Below are 22307 nucleotides of genomic sequence, written 5' to 3' on the forward strand. Positions count from 1 at the left end.
ATACAGCCCACTGAGATCCCAGGGTGCAAAGACCACTGAGACCTCAGTGTGACGAAGGCATCTGAGAGACGGTGTGACAAAGACCACTGAGACCTCAGTGTGACGAAGGCGTCTGAGAGACGGTGTGACAAAGACCACTGAGACCTCAGTGTGACGAAGGCGTCTGAGAGACGGTGTGACAAAGACCACTGAGACCTGAGTGTGACGAAGGCGTCTGAGAGACGGTGTGACAAAGACCACTGAGACCTGAGTGTGACGAAGGCGTCTGAGAGACGGTGTGACAAAGACCACTGAGACCTGAGTGTGACGAAGGCGTCTGAGAGACGGTGTGACAAAGACCACTGAGACCTGAGTGTGACGAAGGCGTCTGAGAGACGGTGTGACAAAGACCACTGAGACCTCAGTGTGACGAAGGCGTCTGAGAGACGGTGTGACAAAGACCACTGAGACCTCAGTGTGACGAAGGCGTCTGAGAGACGGTGTGACAAAGACCACTGAGACCTCAGTGTGACGAAGGCGTCTGAGAGACGGTGTGACAAAGACCACTGAGACCTGAGTGTGACGAAGGCGTCTGAGAGACGGTGTGACAAAGACCACTGAGACCTCAGTGTGACGAAGGCGTCTGAGAGACGGTGTGACAAAGACCACTGAGACCTCAGTGTGACGAAGGCGTCTGAGAGACGGTGTGACAAAGACCACTGAGACCTCAGTGTGACGAAGGCGTCTGAGAGATGGTGTGACAAAGACCACTGAGACCTCAGTGTGACGAAGGCATCTGAGAGACGGTGTGACAAAGACCGCTGAGACCTCAGTGCGATGAAGACCACTGAGACCCTGGTGTGACGAAGACTGCTGAAACCCTAGTGAGACGAAGACCACTGTGACACCGGTGTGCCAAAGACCGATGAGACTCGCTGCGACAAAGACCACTCAGACCCAAGTGTGCTGAAGACTGCTGAGACTCTGAAGCGTCGAAGATGACTGAGACCGTGGTGCGATCAAGACCACTGAGCCCCTAGTGCGAATAAAACCAATGAAACCCCAGTGAGATAAAGACCACTGAGATCCTGGTGCGATGAAGACCTCTGAGACCCCGGTGTGACAGAGACCAATGAGAACCCTGTACAACAAAAACTGCTGAAACCCCAGTGAGATGAAAAGTGTTGAGACCCCAGTACAATGAAAACATCTGAGAACCCTGTGTGGCAAAAACCACTGGGACCCTGGTGTGATGAAAACAACGGAGAGCCTGGTGTGACTGCGACTATTGAGACCCTGGTGTGACAAAGACTGTGAGACCCCAGTGTGATGAAGACCACTGAGTTCTCCTCATACTCCCTGTACCCAAATGCTATTTTTGTATAGTGCCCTACAGAAGCATCTCAGCCCTGGAAGTTGGCAGAGCCCTTTAATCTATGTGCTGATCTTTAAGCTACCTGTAGGAAAGTGCCATCTTTCTAGCAGTTACCCTCACTTTTTGCCTCATGTCAATCTGTTTAGACTGTAGGTCATTGGGATCCTCCTAATCATGACCCCAGTGTCTGCGCACTCTCCTATAAATTTGGTTGCTGGTGAAAGTTTTACACCCACAATTGGCATACTGGTGCACCTATGTAAGTCCCTAGTATATGGTACTTAGGTACCCAGGACATTGGTACACCAGGTGTCCACCATGGGCTGCAGCATGCATTGTGCCACCCATAACGGCCCATGCAAACTGTGTCTGCAGGCCTGCCATTGCAGCCTGCATGAAATGGTGCAGGCATCCTTTTACCACAGATATAAGGCTTGCCTTATATCATGGTCACTGCACTTAGACACTGTAAGTCACCCCTCTGGTGGGCCCTTCAGCCCAACGGTAGGGTGCATGTTCCTAAGTGGGAGGGTACCCCAGCATAAGCTAGGTGCCCCTACAGACCCCAGGCCTCATTTCCTGGACTCTGTAATTGCAGGGAAGTCATCTTAATGTATTTAGTGGACACTGCTCAACACGAATAGTCCAACTACATGATTGCTTCTCTGTACCTAGTCAAGTTTGGTATCAAACACATTGGAATCATGCAACTACACCGATTCCATTGCTAGTTGCATGATACCATATACTCTGGGGGTTCCTCAAAGGATCCCTCATATCTCCTGTGCAGCCTTACAGGGTCTCAGTGGCAGCCCATGCTGCTGCTGACCCCAGGAATGGTTCTGCTCTCCTGCTGTCGAGCCTGGCTCAGGCCGGAGAGGCAGAACAAAGGATTTTCTGCAAGGGAGAGATGTGACTACCTCTCCCTTTGTATTAGGTGTCTAAGGGCTGGGGTGGGATGGCCTCTGAGCACCACCAGACAGCTTTGAAGGGCACATTTGGTGTCCTCCTTGCATAATCCGTTTTGCACCAGTTCAGGAACCTCCGGTTCCCACTCTGGCGTGAAACTGCACAAAGGACAGGTGAGTGATCCAGCCCCTCTCCTATGGATGAGCACAGAGCCCTGCCAGGTGGACACTTGGCTCTGTCAAGGAATTTCCTTTGGAGTGAAGGAGTCGCTTCCCAACATCCGCAGGCACCTCAAGACAATGTCAACCGACTGGTGGGGTCTGCTATTCCACAGGCGTCGAAAGGCACTGCTTCACAAGTGGTGGGTCTGTGACTTCCTCTGGATCCTGCTTGTTCTCTAAACAACTTGGGAGACTGTGGGCCCCTGCTCCTGCCACTGGACTGGAACTCCTAAGCACTGTGACTATTGAACTTGCCAAGGCATGTTGACTCTTCTTCCAGGAGATCTCCAGGCACCAAGGAGCCCCGGCCTCCAGCACTCTGCAACTTGAAGGTCAGCCTCTGTCCTGCAACTCCTGCAACCTGGGACTTCTGTTTTGCTGTGCTGCTGAGGCCTCCTTGTGACTCCCTGTGTCCTTTGCCTGTGGGTCACTCGTTGGGGCTCCAACGACCTCTGCTGGCCTTCCTGCATGCTGTGGGCCAGCCCTGACTCCCCCTCAGGAGTAGAGTCTCCTGGACCTTGCTGGTCCCCAAAACTCTGCAAATTCCTCCTCCACTCTTGCTTGCATTTGCCTGTGCTTATTTGTGACCTGGCTGGTCACTGACCGTCCTCTAATCCGGCAACCATCGAGGGGCTGTTCTAGGATCTTCTGCAGCTCCTGGGACCGCAGCTGGACTTCTTCCTCCACTGACTTGCAGGAACCTCACCTCTAAGAGGGTGGACATTGCCACCTGCACCACCTGGGCACCTCCAAGGGTGCTGAACACTGTCCCCTTCCTTTTTCAGGTCCTCCACTTCTAGAATCCATCCTTGGATTCCACTGGCATGGTCTACAGGTTGTGCCAGCAGCTGGACAATCCAAGGCATCCACTGACTTCAGAGAGAGTCCCTTCTCCCGTCTGCATCTAGGTCCCTGATGTAGGTACTCCGGTCTTCTGGGTATCCTCAGGTGGGGGCACTCGCCAACCTTCCTCTGGTCTGCTGGTTTCCTCAGGGTCCGCTGGAAAGGGTGCTGAATCCCACAATCTCCAACCACTACTTCCTGTGCTAGCCTAAGGGACACCTGGGTGGGTAACTACCTTGCACCTAGTCACTGGGGGCACTACCTGTACTCACCTTTGGTGCTTCTATCTACCTGCAGCCCCTAGCTAACTACCACACTTACCTTGGTTGGGTTCACTAGTTTGCATTCTACTTTCTTAGTAAATGGTTTGCCCCCCCCCTTATGGGGCCCTGTACCATGCCATTTTTGATGGTTATTTTGTGTGCATATTATGTGTAGATATCTCCAAAGAGAGATATACCAATTTCAGTTTAGTAATAGTGCTGTAATAAAGTAGCCTTTATTTTTGCAACGCTTCTTTGGTTCTTCCTTGTGAGTGAGTTACTGTCTGACTACTGTGGTATTGCAAGTCTTTACATTCCTCCTGGATAAGCTTCATCTGCTCGCCTTCAGCTACCCCTAGAGAGCTTTTGCTAACTGGAGACCTATTCACTATCACCAAGGGTTGCATGGACTCAGAATAGGGTGCTGCACCATAAACTGAGCCAGCCTCCTACATCATCTGCCTACATTTCCTAAGTTTTAAAAGGTAAAGCTTTGACTACTTAAGGCCCAGTGGGATATTTGTGTGCTTTTCCAGAGCACTTCTAGTTGCAACTGAACTGCATCGGTTGGGCTGTGTATTGTCTCTGACCTGGAGCAGCAGTAGGTGCTGCGGCTTGAGATGAATTGGCAGAACTGTGTTGGAGTACCAGTTCTGGAATATCATCTTTTTTCATGATGTCTCTTCTATCTGACCCGACAGGAAACTTGGAGGCTGCAAATGAGGAACTACGGGCTGTGATCAAGAAGATCTGGAAGCGAACCAAACAAAAGATCTTGGATGAGGTGATCCCCCCGCCTGAAGGTATGTCCCTGAACCCTTAACCCTTATATCTTGGATGAGGTGTAGATAAGTCCCTAAGAGCCTCCCTAATACCATGTGAGTCTGTACCTCGCCGCCCAAACGTCCATGTGTAATCCACCCAGGATCTTTTGGGGGAAATCATTTCTCACTGAAAGTATACATCTGTCCTGCTAGATTCTCAGTGGTGTGATCCCGCTCTTGAATGTTTATCCCTGACTCCCACCTCAGTATTCTGAGTGAGCTAATGCTAATGCCCGGAAGGTAAGCCTTTGAGCCCTTCTTGAGCCTGTGTAAACGTTTCCCATTGCTTCAAGATACACTATCACTCCTTTAGAACTTAGGTGAGTTGCTCCTCCTGGAGGAATGGTCCCGACCCCTTTCCTAGATCAAGGGTGAGATCACTCCTGAAAGCTTGGCCTAGGGTTGGATATCCAAAAAAGGTGCAGACACATATTTGACCCATAATTGTCTTCAAACTTCTTCCACCTACATTTTACCAAAGGCCCATACTATTGTTACTCCATCATGAGACCAGGCCTATTAACAGTTTATTCATTGTAACAGCAATTGAGTGTTTATATTGATCATTTTCAACAGTCAATTACTAAGATAATGTTACAAAAGATAGTAAGAAATTATATTTCTCTTCCAGGGGATTCATAATCATTGAATAGTTCCGCCCATGTGCAATGATCCCGGAGCACTCTTAACTACATATACAGTATATATATCTGTGGCCTAAAATTGGCTAGATTATGTTGCATGTTCATTTTAAAAAGAATCCGATTACACAGAAACATGTCGTTATTTAAAAAAATGACTATAGAAAATCTTTCACAAACCTTTATTAAAAGGAAAGGGATAGGAGACATTGTTAGCCAATAGGCGGCATTCAAAGAAGAGTAGTAAGAACTGGCAGTGTGCCTTTAAGAACCTCACAGTACCCCCTGTATCCCATCTTGCCTCACAGGTGACAGTTAGGTCAGGTCATTTTTCCTGCTCCTACTGTTAGGCTCCTGGGGCACTGAGCTCTGCCTTTTTGGCAATTTAGTCAGAGAAATCCTTTTGAAACCTTTACAATTTGACATCTTTTAACATTTCTTAGTACCTACGGTGCAGAGAAACCTTTTTCTGACAGAAAACATTTTATATTTCTGTCACAAATGCCTTCACTTATGGTTAAGTGCCCTTCCTGTGGGCAGAAAAGGGTCAGAGTGGCCCTCATTCAGCCTGTATTGTCTGCACCGGAGTCCCATCAGCCTGAGAAGAGTCTTGAGACCGATTATGTCTTGAAGGCGATGACACTCTGGATCTATACCGAGTTCTCTAGATCTCAGAGATTTTACTTCTTGGTGACAGTGTTTCCGCCGGTGTTTACGGTGGATGAGGAGCTGGCGAAGTGGGCGGAGGGGACGCTGGAAGAGGTGTTGGAGTTGGCAGAGGAGAGTCTGAAAGTACTATTGGTAACAATGGATAATACGCCCTGGAGTACTTGAAGTCAGAAGTAGATAGTAGACATCATGGTCTTGAGTTTCTCATTCCTTTGGATTGCCTTGATTGTCTCCTACGTCTCAATGTCAACAAAATTCTCAACATCAAATTTCTCGTTTCCCTCAATGTTGCGGTATCACCCGACATGGACCCAGCTCTCAATGGCGAAAATGTAGGGACCCTACCCTATCTTGATGTCGATGCCCTCGACATCGACCTGGAATGACGTTGTTTTTGCAGATGACTTCTCTTTTTGGATCTCACCTGCCTAGAGACGGTAGACGAAGCTGGAAGAGTCTTGGTAGAGAACTGACCCAAGACTGACCCGCTCCTCGCTCCCTTGTTATTGCATCTTCAGATTGTGCCTGCTGCTGCCTGCGTCGCTCCTCTGTTCCATTGAGGTGGATCTTCTCCCTTCCCCTCAGGGTGCGTCTTGAGAAGTTCCTGCACTTTGAGCACTTGTCAGGGATGTGACTGTCAGAAAGGGAGATGATGCAGTTAGAGTTATTTCAAGTAAATGTAACTGACGGCCTACGGTAACTATAATTTCCACCCTCGTCATGTACTGCTAATTCAGGTATTACAGCACTCATGCCAATTTTTATAACATCATTAAAAATATCAATGAAACATTAGAAGTTAAATTACTGAAGAAAAAACAGTGCATGGCGGAGGTGCGAGTTATAGTTACCTTAGGCTGCGAGTTATAGTTACTTGAAATAACTATAACTGATGAGTTTCAGTGGTTTTGTATGAGTGAAATCTGAGCCTAAGTATAACATCCCTGTAACCTTTGTTTTTTTAAGTGAATTTCTAAGGTTTTTTCAATTCTATTTCCTAACTTTAACATCCCTGCAACCTTTTGTTTTTTTCAGTGAATTCCTCTGGTTTTTAATGCTATTTACTCCAGTTTTGGAACTTTCATAGATTCACATGCTTGAATCATTCCCCATCATCGAGATGGGAGTCCCTGGTACCTAGTAAAGCCATGCCCACATAGACATGATAATAGAGGCCTTAGGCCTTTCATTTTAGTTTCATATCAGAGTCATTATGCAAAAATGGACTAAACATTAGAACCCAACAATCAGGAGACCCCACCCTTTAGAACCCTCCTGAGAGAAGCTCCAGTCCCTCAGACTACCGCACATCGTGCCAGGGGGTCCCCAATGAGCTCTGCTCAGTTTTTTCCTGTTTGGATATTTTTTCCTCTGCAAAACTTATATATTTTGATTGCCCTAGACTTTTCCTCACAACATAATTCTGGGCTGACCTTTTCTCAACCATATCTGACAAGGAGAGGAAGAGTCTCTTCAGAGCCTGCAAAACTTGTGGAAAGAAGAGACTTCACTCAGAGGGCCCGCATAAAGACTGTATCTGTTGCCTCTATCCACAGCATTCTGCAAAGGAATGTAAGGCATGTCATACCTTTTCAACTAAAATGTTGAAGGATAGAGAGGGAAGGCTGCTAATCTGGCTGCAAAAACTTAAGTCCAGAAGGAACCATGTTTCGTACTCAGACAGTGAGGATTCCTTTTGGTCTTCCAAGAGATCACATAAAAAGGAAAAGATCACTTCATTCCAAAAATTCTTAAGTCTAGCCCTCAAAAGCCTTAACAAGACCATTCAGGTGTTTTGTAAGGGTCACAGCCCTTCATCATCTCCTCAGGAAGGTAAAACCTCCTCTTCAAAAGAAGAGAGAAAAGATCTGCCTTCCTTTTCTAAGAGGCTTCTAAGCCTTCTTTAGAACCATCTGCTCCTCCATCGAAGGTCACTCATTTTGTTTAAAAAACCATCCTCAGCTCCTCCTGCTGACAGACCATCGACAAGGATTCCGCTGTTGACATTGTCGTCAACACCCTCAATGACAAAAACAGATGCAACAGCATCGTCAACAACAACCAACTGCCACTACGTTATCTACCACCTCTTCTTCAATGTCGATGACTTCTACGTCGACAGAACTCAAAACTAGACCGTTGATGTTAAAACTGAAGTCATCCTCGTTGACGACACTGACGGTACCATTGTAGATGATAATTCCAGTGCCGATGACATCGCCGATGGCGCTCAACATAAAACACTCTCACCCGTTGACAACCTTGTCGACAGCTTCGTCGATGACCCCTAAGCAGATGTGAGCTATTAACACCGCACAACCCTTCTCCAAGCAAGATCACACCCTTGGTCCCAGCCCACCTCTTGAAAGAAGATTCAGATGAAGAGGGGCCATTTGGAGTCGCTCATAGTCCTTCATACATCCACATGAAGTACCAAGAGGAAGAAGAATATGATCAGGAGTATGATGAGCAATATTATCCTCCTCAGCAATACCAGCAACCATTGCAAGAGTAAATGATGTGTCTTCCCAGCTCGCTGATTTCGGACCTCAAGCTTATGCTCTCACACTACAGAAAGAGGTTCCCTTCTACAACTGCGCCTGGGGAGCAAGTTTCTACAGTATCTTCACCTCCCATAACTCAGCCATCCATTCCAGCACCGAGGACTAGGTCATTGTCCATGTCAGTAAGGGGTGTGCCGCAGAGAGCATTTCTGCAGGACACAGATACTTCAGATGAGGAAAGAGAAGAAGGAGAGCTCCAGGACACACAGTCTGAATGGGATAACTACCTAATCCACACTCCATCATTTCCATCACCCACCCCTGTAGACTCTCCACCAGGAGACATTGGGGGTTTCACAACTTACTTGAAAGGGCAGCGAAAAGATCTGCACTCCCCATGCCAACTAAACAAATGGATTGTCTCTTGTATGACTTTAAGGAATCCTTTCAAAAGAGTGTACAAACCATGCCCATAGCAGATAATATCTGGCAGGAGGGCTTAAAAGTGATGAGGAATCCAGCTACGGTAACTACAGTTTTATCAAGGTTGGGCAAAAAGTATAAAACCCTGGAAGATGCCCCAGCATGTCTAAGTGGCCATTGAAAACTGGATTTAGTAGCGCAGGCAGCGCTGAGGCATTCTAAGAATCCGTCTACATAATTTCGGCGCCTTCTGATAAGGAAGGAAGATGATTGGAAAATATTGGAAAACGGTTTTCCTCCATGTCCAGCCTCACGGTTAGGGTTGCACATTCCATAGCTGTCTTGGGTCAATATGACAGACAATTATGGGCTGAAATCGCCCCATTTATTGACCAACTCCAGGAAGACACGAAGGCAGAGGCAAGAAAGATCTTACTAGAACGTCCCTCAGCAGAGATTATTGACTGCACAATGGATATCACTACCACTGCTTTTCGACAGCTGGCAGGTTCGGCGGTTCTTCGAAGTCAGGGCTGGCTTAAGGCTACCACCTTCAGGCTAGAGGTGCAGAATAAGATCTTGGATCTTCCGTTTGGCAGACAAGCTCTCTTTGGTAAACACGTAGATGAAGCCCTGCAAGTGATCAAGACAGACACAGACGTGGTCAGATCACTGGGAACCCTCTTGTTCAAAAAGTTACCCTTTCGTGGAGCCAGAGGACAAGGCATGTCATCTTACAGAGAAGGGGTTTCAACAGTTTTGCTATCCCTCCTATGTATCATTATCTCAGCAATTCCACCCATAGTATTCACAAAGGCAACCACCCCAAGCGACCTACACAAGACCTCCGCCTAGAGGGAGAGCAGCACGTCAAGGAAAAGAGACAAGTCTTCTTCAGTGACCTGTTACTGGCTCTGGCTTATTCTTTGATATCGACAGTAAGTTTGGGAGGAAGAATATCCCAGTTCATACAAAGATGCCAGGAAATAACATCGGACCAGTGGGTATTGAAGATAGTACAATTCCCATATATCCTGCCTTCACACGCTCCACATACCTCCATTCCAAAACATCTAAAACATCTCAGGTGGGAGGTCAAGACCATGCTCAGAAAGGAGTGATAGAAAGAGTCCCTTCCTCACAAAAAAAGGGAAGGATTCTACTCCTTTTTCTTTCTAATACGCAAGAACTGAAAAGAATGGCGACCTATCCTCGACCTCAGGAATCTCAACAAATATCTCAAATGTCAATCCTTCTGCATGGTCATGTTGCAGGATATTCTCCTATGTCTAAACCATGGAGATTATATGTCAACTCTGGCTCTACAAGAAGCATATTTTCAAATCCCAATCCATCCTACCCACAGAAAATCCTTACGATTTACAGTAGCCGGCATCCACCTCCAGTTCAAGGTCCTTCCCTTCAACCTAATATCAGCCCCCAGGATATTTACAAAGTGTCTAGCTCCAGTGGCAGCATGGTTACTGAAACAGAAACACCAAGTATTCTCATACTTAGACGATTGGCTCGTAAAAGCATATTCCAACCGAGCGGCTCAGAGGTCAACACAAGCTTACATAGACCTATTCAAAGAGCTGGGTCTCACTCTAAATTGGAACAAATTGAAGACCCTGCCATCAAGAGTAACAACATCCTTGGCAGTGACAGTAGACACATTCAACAAGGCCTGTCCCACATTAGAAAGACAAAGCAAGCTTATGTCTTTAGCAAAGTCGGTACAAAGAAAAAATTTTCTTTCGGTACGCCACTACAAATCACTTTTAGGGATGATGTCCTCATGCATTCAACTGGTTCCATTTTGCTGCCTAACAATGCGACCCTTTCAAGAGGAATTAGATCTTCAATGGTTCAAGACAGGTTCATTCAACAACACTATCAGAGTAACTCCACTCATGATTGAAGCACTTTACTGGAGGACAAAACAGTCAAACATTGCAATAAGCCTTTCTTTTCTTCTTCAGCTATCCCCGCTGATCATTGCCACAGGCAGCTCTCTGGAAGGATGGGGATCATATCTACAAGAACTGCAGGTCAACACAAAGTGGCAGGACTCTCTTTGGAAATGTTGCAGCAATCTGATAGAGCTCAAGTCGGTATATCTGGCTCTACAAGCTTTCCTCCGCCAGAAGGGGACAACACAACAACTACTTGACAAGCAGGGAGAGACAAGATCTCTTCCCCTTTTTCAAGAGTCTCAAAACATTTGTAACTGGGCTATTCAAAATGAGTGCATTTAAGAGCGGAACACCTTCCAGGGAAACAAAACAAGACAGCGGACACTCTCAGCAGGCTAACATCATCCTGTTACGAGTGGAAATTGATTCAGAAGACACTCAACCAGGTTTTTAGCAGGTGTGGCTAATCCAGTCTGGATCTCTTTGCGACCCCTCAGAACACCAAATGCTGCTTCTTCACAAGTTGGAATCACGATCTGGGATCATGGGGGAATGCATTCTCGATAGCATTGTGTGGGATATTTGCCTTCGCTTTTCTGGCCATTCCCCTGATTTCAAGAGTTCTAACAAAGATCGAGGTGAAACCCTGCAGGCTAATTTTGATAGCCCCATGTTGGCCTCACCAACACCGCTCCTCTTCTCTGAGAAACATCACATTTCACTGAAGATCTCACCAGACGTTCTAGCAGTGAATGGAGGCCAAGTCCTACATCCGGACCCCAAGTCTTTGAAATTATCGGCCTCCCACTTGAACACAATGAGTTTGCCCATCTAAACATCCCTCCGGAATGAAGATAGATACTTTCTAAGGCTAGAGCTATTAGTAGAAACAAGACTTATTCTTACAAATGGAAAAGGTTTTGTTTGTGGTGCCAGAAAGAACAGATAAATCCACTATTTTCAGCACCGGAGAAGATATTGCTATATCTCCTACATCTGGCATCTTCAGGATTAGTTCATGCAGGGTTCACCTGGCGGCCATACCTTGTTTCAGATATTCTCTCACGTATCCTTCCCTATGGTCCATCAGACTAATCAAACAGTTTCTCAAAGGATTGTTTAGAGTCTTCTCTACAGTAAGACCTCCCCCACCTTCTTGGCAACTGAACATGGTACTATCACAGCTCATGAAACACCCATTTGAGCCTATTCACAGAGTGGACTTAAAACTCTTATCTTAGAAAGTTGCTCTTCTTGTGGCTCTAACTTCCACCAGACGCATCAACGAGAACCAGGCCCTTATGTGAGAAAGTAGCCTCTTTCTAGCCTTGTTACCCCCACTTTTGGCCTGTTTGTGAGTGTATGTCAGGGTGTTTTCACTGTCTCACTGGAATCCTGCTAGCCAGGGCCAGTGCTCATAGTGAAAACCCTATGTTTTCAGTGTGTTTGTTATGTGTCACTGGGACCCTGCTAGTCAGGACCCCAGTGCTCATAAGTTTGTGACCTATAGGTATGTGTTCCCTGTGTGGTGCCTAACTGTCTCACTGAGGCTCTGCTAACCAGAACCTCAGTGGTTATGCTCTCTCATTTCTTTCCAAATTGTCACTAACAGGCTAGTGACCATTTTTACCAATTTACATTGGCTTACTGTAACACCCTTATAATTCCCTAGTATATGGTACTGAGGTACCCAGGGTATTGGGGTTCCAGGAGATCCCTATGGGCTGCAGCATTTCTTTTGCCACCCATAGGGAGCTCTGACAATTCTTACACAGGCCTGCCACTGCAGCCTGAGTGAAATAACGTCCACGTTATTTCACAGCCATTTTACACTGCACTTAAGTAACTTATAAGTCACCTATATGTCTAACCTTTACCTGGTAAAGGTTAGGTGCAAAGTTACTTAGTGTGAGGGCACCCTGGCACTAGCCAAGGTGCCCCCACATTGTTCAGAGCCAATTCCCTGAACTTTGTGAGTGCGGGGACACCATTACACGCGTGCACTACATATAGGTCACTACCTATATGTAGCTTCACAATGGTAACTCCGAATATGGCCATGTAACATGTCTAAGATCATGGAATTGCCCCCTCTATGCCATCCTGGCATTGTTGGCACAATTCCATGATCCCAGTGGTCTGTAGCACAGACCCTGGTACTGCCAAACTGCCCTTCCTGGGGTTTCACTGCAGCTGCTGCTGCTGCCAACCCCTCAGACAGGCATCTGCCCTCCTGGGGTCCAGCCAGGCCTGGCCCAGGATGGCAGAACAAAGGACTTCCTCTGAGAGAGGGTGTGACACCCTCTCCCTTTGGAAAATGGTGTGAAGGCAGGGGAGGAGTAGCCTCCCCCAGCCTCTGGAAATGCTTTCTTGGGCACAGATGTGCCCAATTCTGCATAAGCCAGTCTACACCGGTTCAGGGGACCCCTTAGCCCTGCTCTGGCGCGAAACTGGACAAAGGAAAGGGGAGTGACCACTCCCCTGACCTGCACCTCCCCTGGGAGGTGTCCAGAGCTCCTCCAGTGTGCTCCAGACCTCTGCCATCTTGGAAACAGAGGTGCTGCTGGCACACTGGACTGCTCTGAGTGGCCAGTGCCACCAGGTGATGTCAGAGACTCCTTCTGATAGGCTCCTTCAGGTGTTAGTAGCCTATCCTCTCTCCTAGGTAGCCAAACCCTCTTTTCTGGCTATTTAGGGTCTCTGTCTCTGGGGAAACTTTAGATAACGAATGCAAGAGCTCATCAGAGTTCCTCTGCATCTCTCTCTTCACCTTCTGCCAAGGAATCGACTGCTGACCGCGCTGGAAGCCTGCAAAACTGCAACATAGTAGCTAAGACGACTACTGCAACTCTGTAACGCTGATCCTGCCGCCTTCTCGACTGTTTTCCTGGTGGTGCATGCTGTGGGGGTAGTCTGCCTCCTCTCTGCACTAGAAGCTCCGAAGAAATCTCCCGTGGGTCGACGGAATCTTCCCCCTGCTACCGCAGGCACCAAAAAGCTGCATGACCAGTCCCTTGGGTCTCCTCTCAGCACGACGAGCGAGGTCCCTCGAATCCAGCAACTCTGTCCAAGTGACTCCCACAGTCCAGTGACTCTTCAGTCCAAGTTTGGTGGAGGTAAGTCCTTGCATCCCCACGCCAGACTGCATTGTTGGAAACCGCGTCTTTTGCAAATACTCCGGCTTCCGTGCACTTCCGGCGGAAATCCTTTGTGCACAGCCAAGCCTGGGTCCACAGCACTCTAACCTGCATTGCACGACTTTCTAAGTTGGTCTCCGGCGACGTGGGACTCCTTTGTGCAACTTCGGCGAGCACCGTTTCACGCATCCTCGTAGTGCCTGTTTCTGGCACTTCTCCGGGTGCTACCTGCTTCAGAGAGGGCTCCTTGTCTTGATCGACGTCCCCTCTCTCTCCTGGTCCAATTTGCGACCTCCTGGTCCCTCCTGGGCTTCAGCAGCGTCCGAAAACGCTAACCGCACAATTTGCAGCTAGCAAGGCTTGTTGGCGTTCTTTCGGCGGGAAAATACTTCTGCACAACTCTCCACAGCGAGAGGGATCCGTCCACCAAAGGGGAAGTCTCTAGCCCTTTTCGTTCCTGCAGAAACCGCAGCTTCTTCTGTCCAGTAGAAGCTTCTTTGCACCCGCAGCTGGCATTTCCTGGGCATCTGCCCATCTCCGACTTGCTTGTGACTTTTGGACTTGGTCCCCTTGTTCCACAGGTACCCTAGATGGGAAATCCACAGTTGTTGCATTGTTGGTTGGTGTCTTTCCTGCATTATTCCTCTATCACGACTCTTTGTCTTTTGGGGAACTTTAGTGCACTTTGCACTCACTTTTCAGGGTCTTGGGGAGGGCTAATTTTCTAACTCTCACTATTTTCTAATAGTCCCAGCGACCCTCTACAAGGTCACATAGGTTTGGGGTCCATTCGTGGTTCACATTCCACTTTTGGAGTATATGGTTTGTGTTGCCCCTATCCCTATGTGTCCCCATTGCATCCTATTGTAACTATACATTGTTTGCACTGTTTTCTAAGACTATACTGCATATTTTTGGTATTGTGTACATATAACTTGTGTATATTTGCTATCCTCTCACTGAGGGTACACTCTAAGATACTTTGGCATATTGTCATAAAAATAAAGTACCTTTATTTTTAGTATAACTGTGTATTGTGTTTTCTTATGATATTGTGCAAGTGACACTTGTGGTACTGTAGTAGCTTCACACGTCTCCTAGTTCAGCCTAAGCTGCTCTGCTAAGCTACCATTATCTATCAGCCTAAGCTGCTAGACACCCTATACACTAATAAGGGATAACTGGGCCTGGTGCAAGGTGCAAGTACCCCTTGGTACTCACTACAAGCCAGTCCAGCCTCCTACACCTTACTATTCAGGAGTCCTTCCTCCAGTTTAAAGATGACAGGGTAGTCCTTCGCATGAACCCGAAGTTTGTCCCTACAGTCCCATCGGACTTCCACATCAACGAGCCTTTAATCTTAAAGACTTTCTACCTGAATCCGACAACACCAGCAGAGAGGACTCTTCACTAGTGGAGGTTTCCTTTGTCTGCCTGTCGATGAAGAGGCAGGCTGGCAAACAGAAGAAACTGCTCTCACAGAGACGGAGCTGCCTTAGCAGCTCTCTCTCTGTGACAGCAGTGCTGGCTTCCACAGTAGGTGGGGAGCCAGTTGGGACCGAGGGGGCCTTCAGGCTTCCCCCATGGTCCCCAACAGGTCAGAACATGGGGGGGCCCTGGATGATGGGGTCCCTGGGACCAAGATCGGCACAGTGCATGCAGCCCCCCTCCCAAAAAAATAAATAAAAATAACTAGGCCTGGTCCCGAGGGATGGGGAACTCGGGGACCAGATTGACCTTGGGAGTGGGGCTGCGTGGGTCCCTCCTCCCCCAAAGATGTTTCAGAAGGCTGGGCCCTGGGGATGGGGTCCCCGGGCCCGAGATTGGCCCTGGTGAGGGGGGCCTCGTGGCCTCCTTCTAAAAGAAAAAAGATGTTCAGACTGTGCCCTGGGGGATAGGGTCCCCGGGGCTGAGGTCGGCCCTAGGGAGGAGGCCACAGAGCCCCCCTCTCCAAAAAAAAAGTAATAATTAGGCTGGGCCCAAGATCGGCCTGGGGAGGGGCGGCCATCCTCCAAAAAAAAAACAATTTGATGTTGAGGCTGGGCCCGTGCTTTATTTATTTATTTTTTGTTCATTTTCCACCACGACTCTGGGCGAATATAAAAAAAAATGCTTTTTAGTCCTGGGGAGGATGGGGTGTTCCCTTTGGAACCCCAGCACCAGAGCTGTCTCTAACCTGGCCCCTTTTTTTTTTTTTTTTTTTTTTTTGTGGGACTCGGCTGAAGCAAATAACAATAACAAAAAGTGCTCCTTCTCTGCCAAATTTGGTGTAATTCCGTCCAGTGGTTTTTGGCACTATCGCTATCTCTGTTCAAAATCCCTATGGAAAAATGAATGGGGAAAATGTGTTTTGAGACCCCCCTTTTTCTCGGCCCCTGCTTGACGGAGCACCCCAAAACTTTCCATACAGCAGCTGAAATGAGCCTAGTATTTTTGTGGAAGAGTTTGTGAAGATTCATCAGATGGCACCAAAGTTATTACCAGAGCACAAAATGGTCTTTCTATAGAAACTACGTCCTAACTATAACTACCTAGTGGCGACCTCCACTAGTATGTTCCACAACGATGAGAAACTGCTCACTAAGCGGCTGCACCATACCAATCGCCGACTGGAATTGAGGAAACGACAGTGTCTCATCCGTAAGTGTTCATCTGCTTTATTCCAAATACGTTGCAAAATCAATGCTGCTTCCAAACAAAAATGTCTGCGCGTTTCGGCTGACGCCTTCTACTGCACATTTTCATCCCACACAAAGACCTCTACAAATACACACCTTGGACCCTCATCTATTTTGATCACTGGTGCAGACTAAAGGGGCGGCCAACTTGTAACATACAGATAGTTCACTTGCTATCTTTCATACCTACTATTTAGTTATTATCTGTCAACAATCGCTTGATGAGGAACAACGCAATTATAACATACAGACAGAATTACTACTTTGTGTGCATCATTTGGTCACTATTATGTAAAAAACCATTGGAGCATATTCGAAGCAATGTTAAATTAATAAATGCAATTCCCTGCATCAAAAGCGATGGTATATTTTCATCTTTTTTATGTGTTTTTACCATGAAATAAAGCTGACTAGTGCCTTATGTGCCATTGAAGATATGAAATGACTTATATAGCAATATATAGATGTACACATTCATATATGTAAATTTGTCCATAAATAATTCGTTGTTTCACTGAAGTATATATTCACATATCCTGTAACATTAAACCTGATAAAAAAATGTAAAACTGAACATCAACTGTCCATTCTCTATATAAAATACCCAAAAGTGCAATGACAGTTGCAGCATGCACTGCTAGAGAATCTATTGAACAAAATCATAAGAGTGTCATATACCACTCAAGTCCATAAATATGTGATCTGTTTTAGACTGTGTCTATTACCCCAATGTCTCATTCAAAAATGAGCCTCATCAATTCTGCTGCAGCCGCACAGCTATCCTGCCCTATCCTCTTTCCTGCAACTAAATAATCTAATACTTCCTCTCAACAATTTCCACAGGACACAACCTGTCGTCTACACCAATGGATTCAACCGAATAAATCGGTGAATCCCTATTCTAGTATATAATTCTAACTATATATATATGTTTATATATATATATATAGAGAGAGAGATAGATATATATACACATAGGCTTTGCATGATGATATATCTTTTTTTTCTGGGCTAATGAATATTTTGCATGCATTTGTACTCTTAATTTGTTAACAATGCAATGTGCCAGGAATACTACTTTCTATTCTGATTCAAGTATGTGAATCTATGAAAGTTCCAATACTGGAGTAAGAAAATAAGTTACTTACCTATAACTGTGGTTCTCCAGTATGGGAATATTTCATAGATTCATATGCGACCCGTGCACCTCCCCGAAGAAGCGCACCTTTACCTCTCTCAGAAGATTTTTAATTATGCGCACTAGTGCGTTGAAAATCTGAGGGACTGGAGCTTCTCTCAGGAGAGTTCTAGAGGGTGGGGTCATCTGATTGGTGGACTCTGAAGTTTAGTCCTTTTTTACATAATGACTCTGATATGATACTAAAATGTAAGGCCTAAGGCCTGTAGTATTATGTCCATGTGAACATTACTTTTCTAAGGTACCGAGAACTCCCATCTCCATGACGGGGAATGATTCAAGCATGTGAATCTATGAAATATTCCAATACTAGAGAACTATAGTTACAGGTAAGTAACTTATTTTCTTCCTAACTATAACGTCCCTAAAACATGCGTGTGTAAGTGGATGTGTGAGTGTGTGGTGGGTGTGTGAGTGCGTGTGTGGCCGGCTGTGTGAGTTTGTAAGTGTGTGTGGGAGTGGCTGTGTTGGTATGCGAGTGGCTGTGTGTGAGTGGTTACGTGGGTAGGTAAGTGGGTCTGTGAGTGGGTGTGTGAAAGGTGTGTGGCTCTGAGAGTATGTATGAGTGGTTTCAAGGGTCTGTGAGTGGCTGTATGTGTGTGTGAGTGGTTGTGTGGGTGTGTAAGTGGGTGTGTAAAAGCTGTGTGTGTCTATGAGTGGGTATGTAAGTGGTTTCAAGGGTCTGTGAGCGGGTGTGTGAGTGGCTGTAGTGGTGGGTGTGTCGGTGGGTGGATGGGTGTGTAAGTGGTTGTCTGAGTGGGTGTGTGGATGGTGCTTTGAGTGGGTATGTGAGTCGTTTTGTGGGTCTGTGAGTGGTTGTGTGTGAGCGACGGGTGTGTGAGTGGTTGTGTGGGTGTATAAGTATGGTAGTGAGTGTGGATAGGTGTGTGAATCCCTGAGTGAGTGTATGTTATTTTTAAATTAGGGTTGGCTTCTCCGAATCCTCCCCAAATTCACCTGAAATTACCCAAATCCATGAGGATCCAGGGAGGATCTGCGGTTCCTCGCATGGTAAAAAAAAGTTTTTGGGAAAAGTTCTTGCTCATGAGGGGTCCCTCACGCACCCCTTCTTTTGTCCCATGGGGTCAGGGTACCTCTACCCCCTGTCACTTTTTATCTTTATTTCTTTATTTTTCTCGCTTGTTTCTCGATAAACGAAATGACGGTCGCAACTTTCCTCTCAGGTTGTGGCCAGCCAATTGTACCATTGCTGTTGGTGCGTGCATTTGTGAATCCGAGGGGGATTTGCAGAGGATCCGCATCCCTATATATACAAATTAGAATTTTCTTCAATATCTCAACGTCTACTGAACGGCTTTATGACAAATAACAAAAAGGGCTCTTTCTGGACCAAGGCTACCTTAGTGCTAAATTTGGTGTAATTCCGTCCAGCGGTTCGGCCTCTATTCCTGTGCAAAATCGCTATGGAAATTAACATGGAGAAAACACATTTTGGGACCTCCCCCTTTTTTCTCAGGTCCCGCTTGACAGAACCCCCAAACTTTCCGGACAGCAGCTGACGTGAGCGTTGTATTTTTTAGGAACATTTTGTGAAGATTTCTAAATTGACGCCAAAGATATAGGCAAGTAAAAAATGCTTTTTCTATAGAAACTAGGTCCTAAGTAAAACTAGCTAGTGGCGACCACCACTAGGTAATATACATATATATTTATTTATTACCCTATTAAATCCATTCTGAAGCAATTGACCAATATAACTTTGCTTATAGGCTGCAGACATTAATGTCCTAAGTGTTTCTCCTGGCCTTACTGAAGAAGGGTGAAAGTCTACACTTAAGAAGACACGTCATAAGGAAGAGCTCCAGGATCACTGCACATGGGCGGGACTATCCATCGCTTATGACTATCAGCAGAGATTCCCCTGAGAGAGAACTAGGATTACAGATAAGAAACCATTTCATCCCTGCTACTTTGACTTCATTGTCTGTAGTCTTTGAGACCCTGCATTGCAGATTGGCATCAAGACCACTACCTCTGGTTCCGGGTCTTCTGGAACCTGCTAAGCAATTATTTCTTATTCCAGCATAGCTAAAGTCTGCTCCACCTCATCTACTTAAAAAATACAAAGCTGCTGACCAGGACCCTTCATTTCTCAGAGCTGACCCTTCTCCTGGCTCAGTAATAGTGGCTTGGCAAGAAAATCCCACACCGTGGCTTTGTCCTCTTCTGTTCCACTAGATGGAGCAAGCAAAAAGATATGTGGAACTGAGAAATTACCAAAGGGAGGCTGGCAAGATTGCCATGAAATCTTGAATGAAGGTGACCTGGTATGTAACCAGATTATAGGTGCAGCAGTGGACCTAGCTGTGCATGGTTATTCTCATGGCATTTGTTCACGAAGGTCATCCCGGCTGCAACTCTCCGGCTTTAAACAAGATGCTCAACATCGAATCACAAGCTTACCTTTCTCAGGTGATACCCTTTTTGCCCCTTATGCTGACAGGGAGATGTTCAGAATGAAGACAGAAATAGACACACTGAAGGCTGTTGTTCTGGAAAAGAAAAACGAGTATTGTAGGAGATACAGACCTTAGAATACACTGTTTTTAACTCAGAGGGTTCAATCCCCTCACTGGCCTCAACACTAACAGCAATGAAGGCAACACGACCATCCTCATAAGCCATCTAGAGGAAGAAGATCTGAAGAACAGCCTGCATCCACAGAGAGGCCTCCTGCTAAACAATGAGTCGTCACTTACCCTTTCCCCTTTACCTGCTCTGGTGGGGAGAAAGTATATCTGATCATCTAAAGAGTGGTGCTTAGTAACAAAAGACAAATGGGTCTTGAATATTGTTCAGAATAGATATTCTCTTCAGTTTAAGTGCTTTCCTCATTCTTTTCCACTAGCAAAACCATCACTATATCAAAAAGTCTTTGCAAAGATAGGAGTGAGCATTCTGTTACGAAAGCAGGCTGTAGAGGGTATTCCCTGTCACCAAAAAAAATATGGGGATGTAATCCCAGTAGTTTCTGATGAGAAAGAAAGGACTGAACAAGAAATGACACCCATTTTAGATCTGAAAGTACTAAACAAATACATATGAAACTTAAAGTTCAGAATGTTAGCTTTACATCAGATCTGCCTATAGCTGCATCAAGGAGACTGGATGTGTTTGATAGATCTTCAAGATGCCTACTTTCACATCCCTATTTCCATCAATCATTGAAAGTATCTCTGTTTCAAAGTAGGACCTTAACACTATCAATACAAAGTTCTACCTTTCAGCCTCAAGTGAGCTCCATGAACATTCGCCAAATGTATAGCTGTAATCGCAGCTCACTTAAGGAGCAGAAAGTATTTGTTTATACTTACCTGACCTATAGGCTGATAAAGAACATTTCGCCATTAATGACAAAGAAGCATTATCTGTATCTTTCATAGATTCACATGCTTGAATCATTCCCCATCGTCGCAATCAGAGTCCCACGGTATCATAGTAAGAAGTATATGGCAGTATAATATGCTGTAAAGGGAATGTAAGATTCAGCTCAATAGCCTTATAGCTTTTCTAAAAAAGGACCAGAGTTAAAGAGTGACCTATCAGGTGACAGCACCCTTAGAACACTCCCAACAGAGGCATCGTCCCTCAAATTTTCACCACACGTTGTGTGTGAGGGAGTCTCCTTGAGCTCTCCTCAGTCCTTCAAATTTGGTGATTTCCAAATTGTTCTTCTCTGTTCCAGAATGTCATAACTGCTAAAGAAGGGACTCCTCAGACCCAGTGCACCTGTGGTAAAAAAAGCTCAGTTCAGAAGCCCCTCTTTAGGAATGTATTTATTTCCTTCATCCATCCTACAAGCTGAGAAACTGCAAGATATGCAGAACATGTTCTACAAAGCCCTCAAAGACTTTGAATGAAGACTTTTTTTTATGGTTGCAGAAACCTAAAACCAAGACTGCTGTGGTTTCTGAGGAGGAGGGTAGTGAGTGTTCCATCTCCTCACAGACTTCCAGAAAGAGGGAAGTTTTCACCAGGATTCCCCTCACGAAAGCAAGAAAGCCTTGAAAAAACCCACCCATGGATCTATGCATGGCTCCTCTCATGCTGAAAAATTAAAAAAGGCTTCATCAGGCTCTAAATCTGAGCCTTGTACTACATCTACAGCCCTTCCATTGAAAGCTAGATTCTCTTCTGAAACAGTTTTAAAAAAGACCAAATTCACTGTAAAAATATCATTGACGGCATCAACAACGTCAAAACCATTGTAGACAGTACCTAAAAGTAAGATTTCAATGACTGTCAGCGCATCAACGCTTTCACAATCGGGATCCATTTTATCAACAATGCCAGTTTCCGTATCGACGAAGACTACTTCGTTGATGACCACCACCACACCATTGACGATGACAGTGACGTCGACGAAGAATGTACCAACACCATTGAGGACCGCGTCGGTGTCATTACCACCATCGTCAACGACCTCGTCAGACAACGCAGCCATCGGAAAAGTCCTCCTCGTCATCCGTGAAGTTCAGGCAGAAGAAACCACCATTGTTGCTTTTCCCCACACCGTTGATGCTACCGTTGATGACCTCATCGCCAACATTTTGCCATCTCCAGAAAGAATGCGTCCTGAATATACATCTCCTGGTGGCGTGTGCCCACTCCCATCCAGCCACTTGTTGGATCTTCAAAAATCAGATGAAGATCAAGGGATGTCTGCTTCAGCCCACCAAGCCCTTGGAGTTACGCTTCAAGTATCA

At 46.1% G+C, this 22307-nt stretch overlaps 1 protein-coding gene across 1 annotated transcript in view; it reads left to right on the forward strand.

The window, feature by feature from the left end:
- The window catches only part of CACNA1F (calcium voltage-gated channel subunit alpha1 F), a 1139147-nt gene that overhangs the window by 956241 nt on the left and 160599 nt on the right, over positions 1 to 22307 (forward strand). The window contains exon 39 of the mRNA XM_069209307.1: positions 4292 to 4393. Within this exon, the coding sequence (XP_069065408.1) occupies positions 4292 to 4393 (102 nt within the window). The remainder of the gene's footprint in view (positions 1 to 4291; positions 4394 to 22307) is intronic.

Source organism: Pleurodeles waltl, chromosome 10, assembly GCF_031143425.1.
Source record: "Pleurodeles waltl isolate 20211129_DDA chromosome 10, aPleWal1.hap1.20221129, whole genome shotgun sequence".
Taxonomy (NCBI): Eukaryota; Metazoa; Chordata; class Amphibia; order Caudata; family Salamandridae; genus Pleurodeles; species Pleurodeles waltl.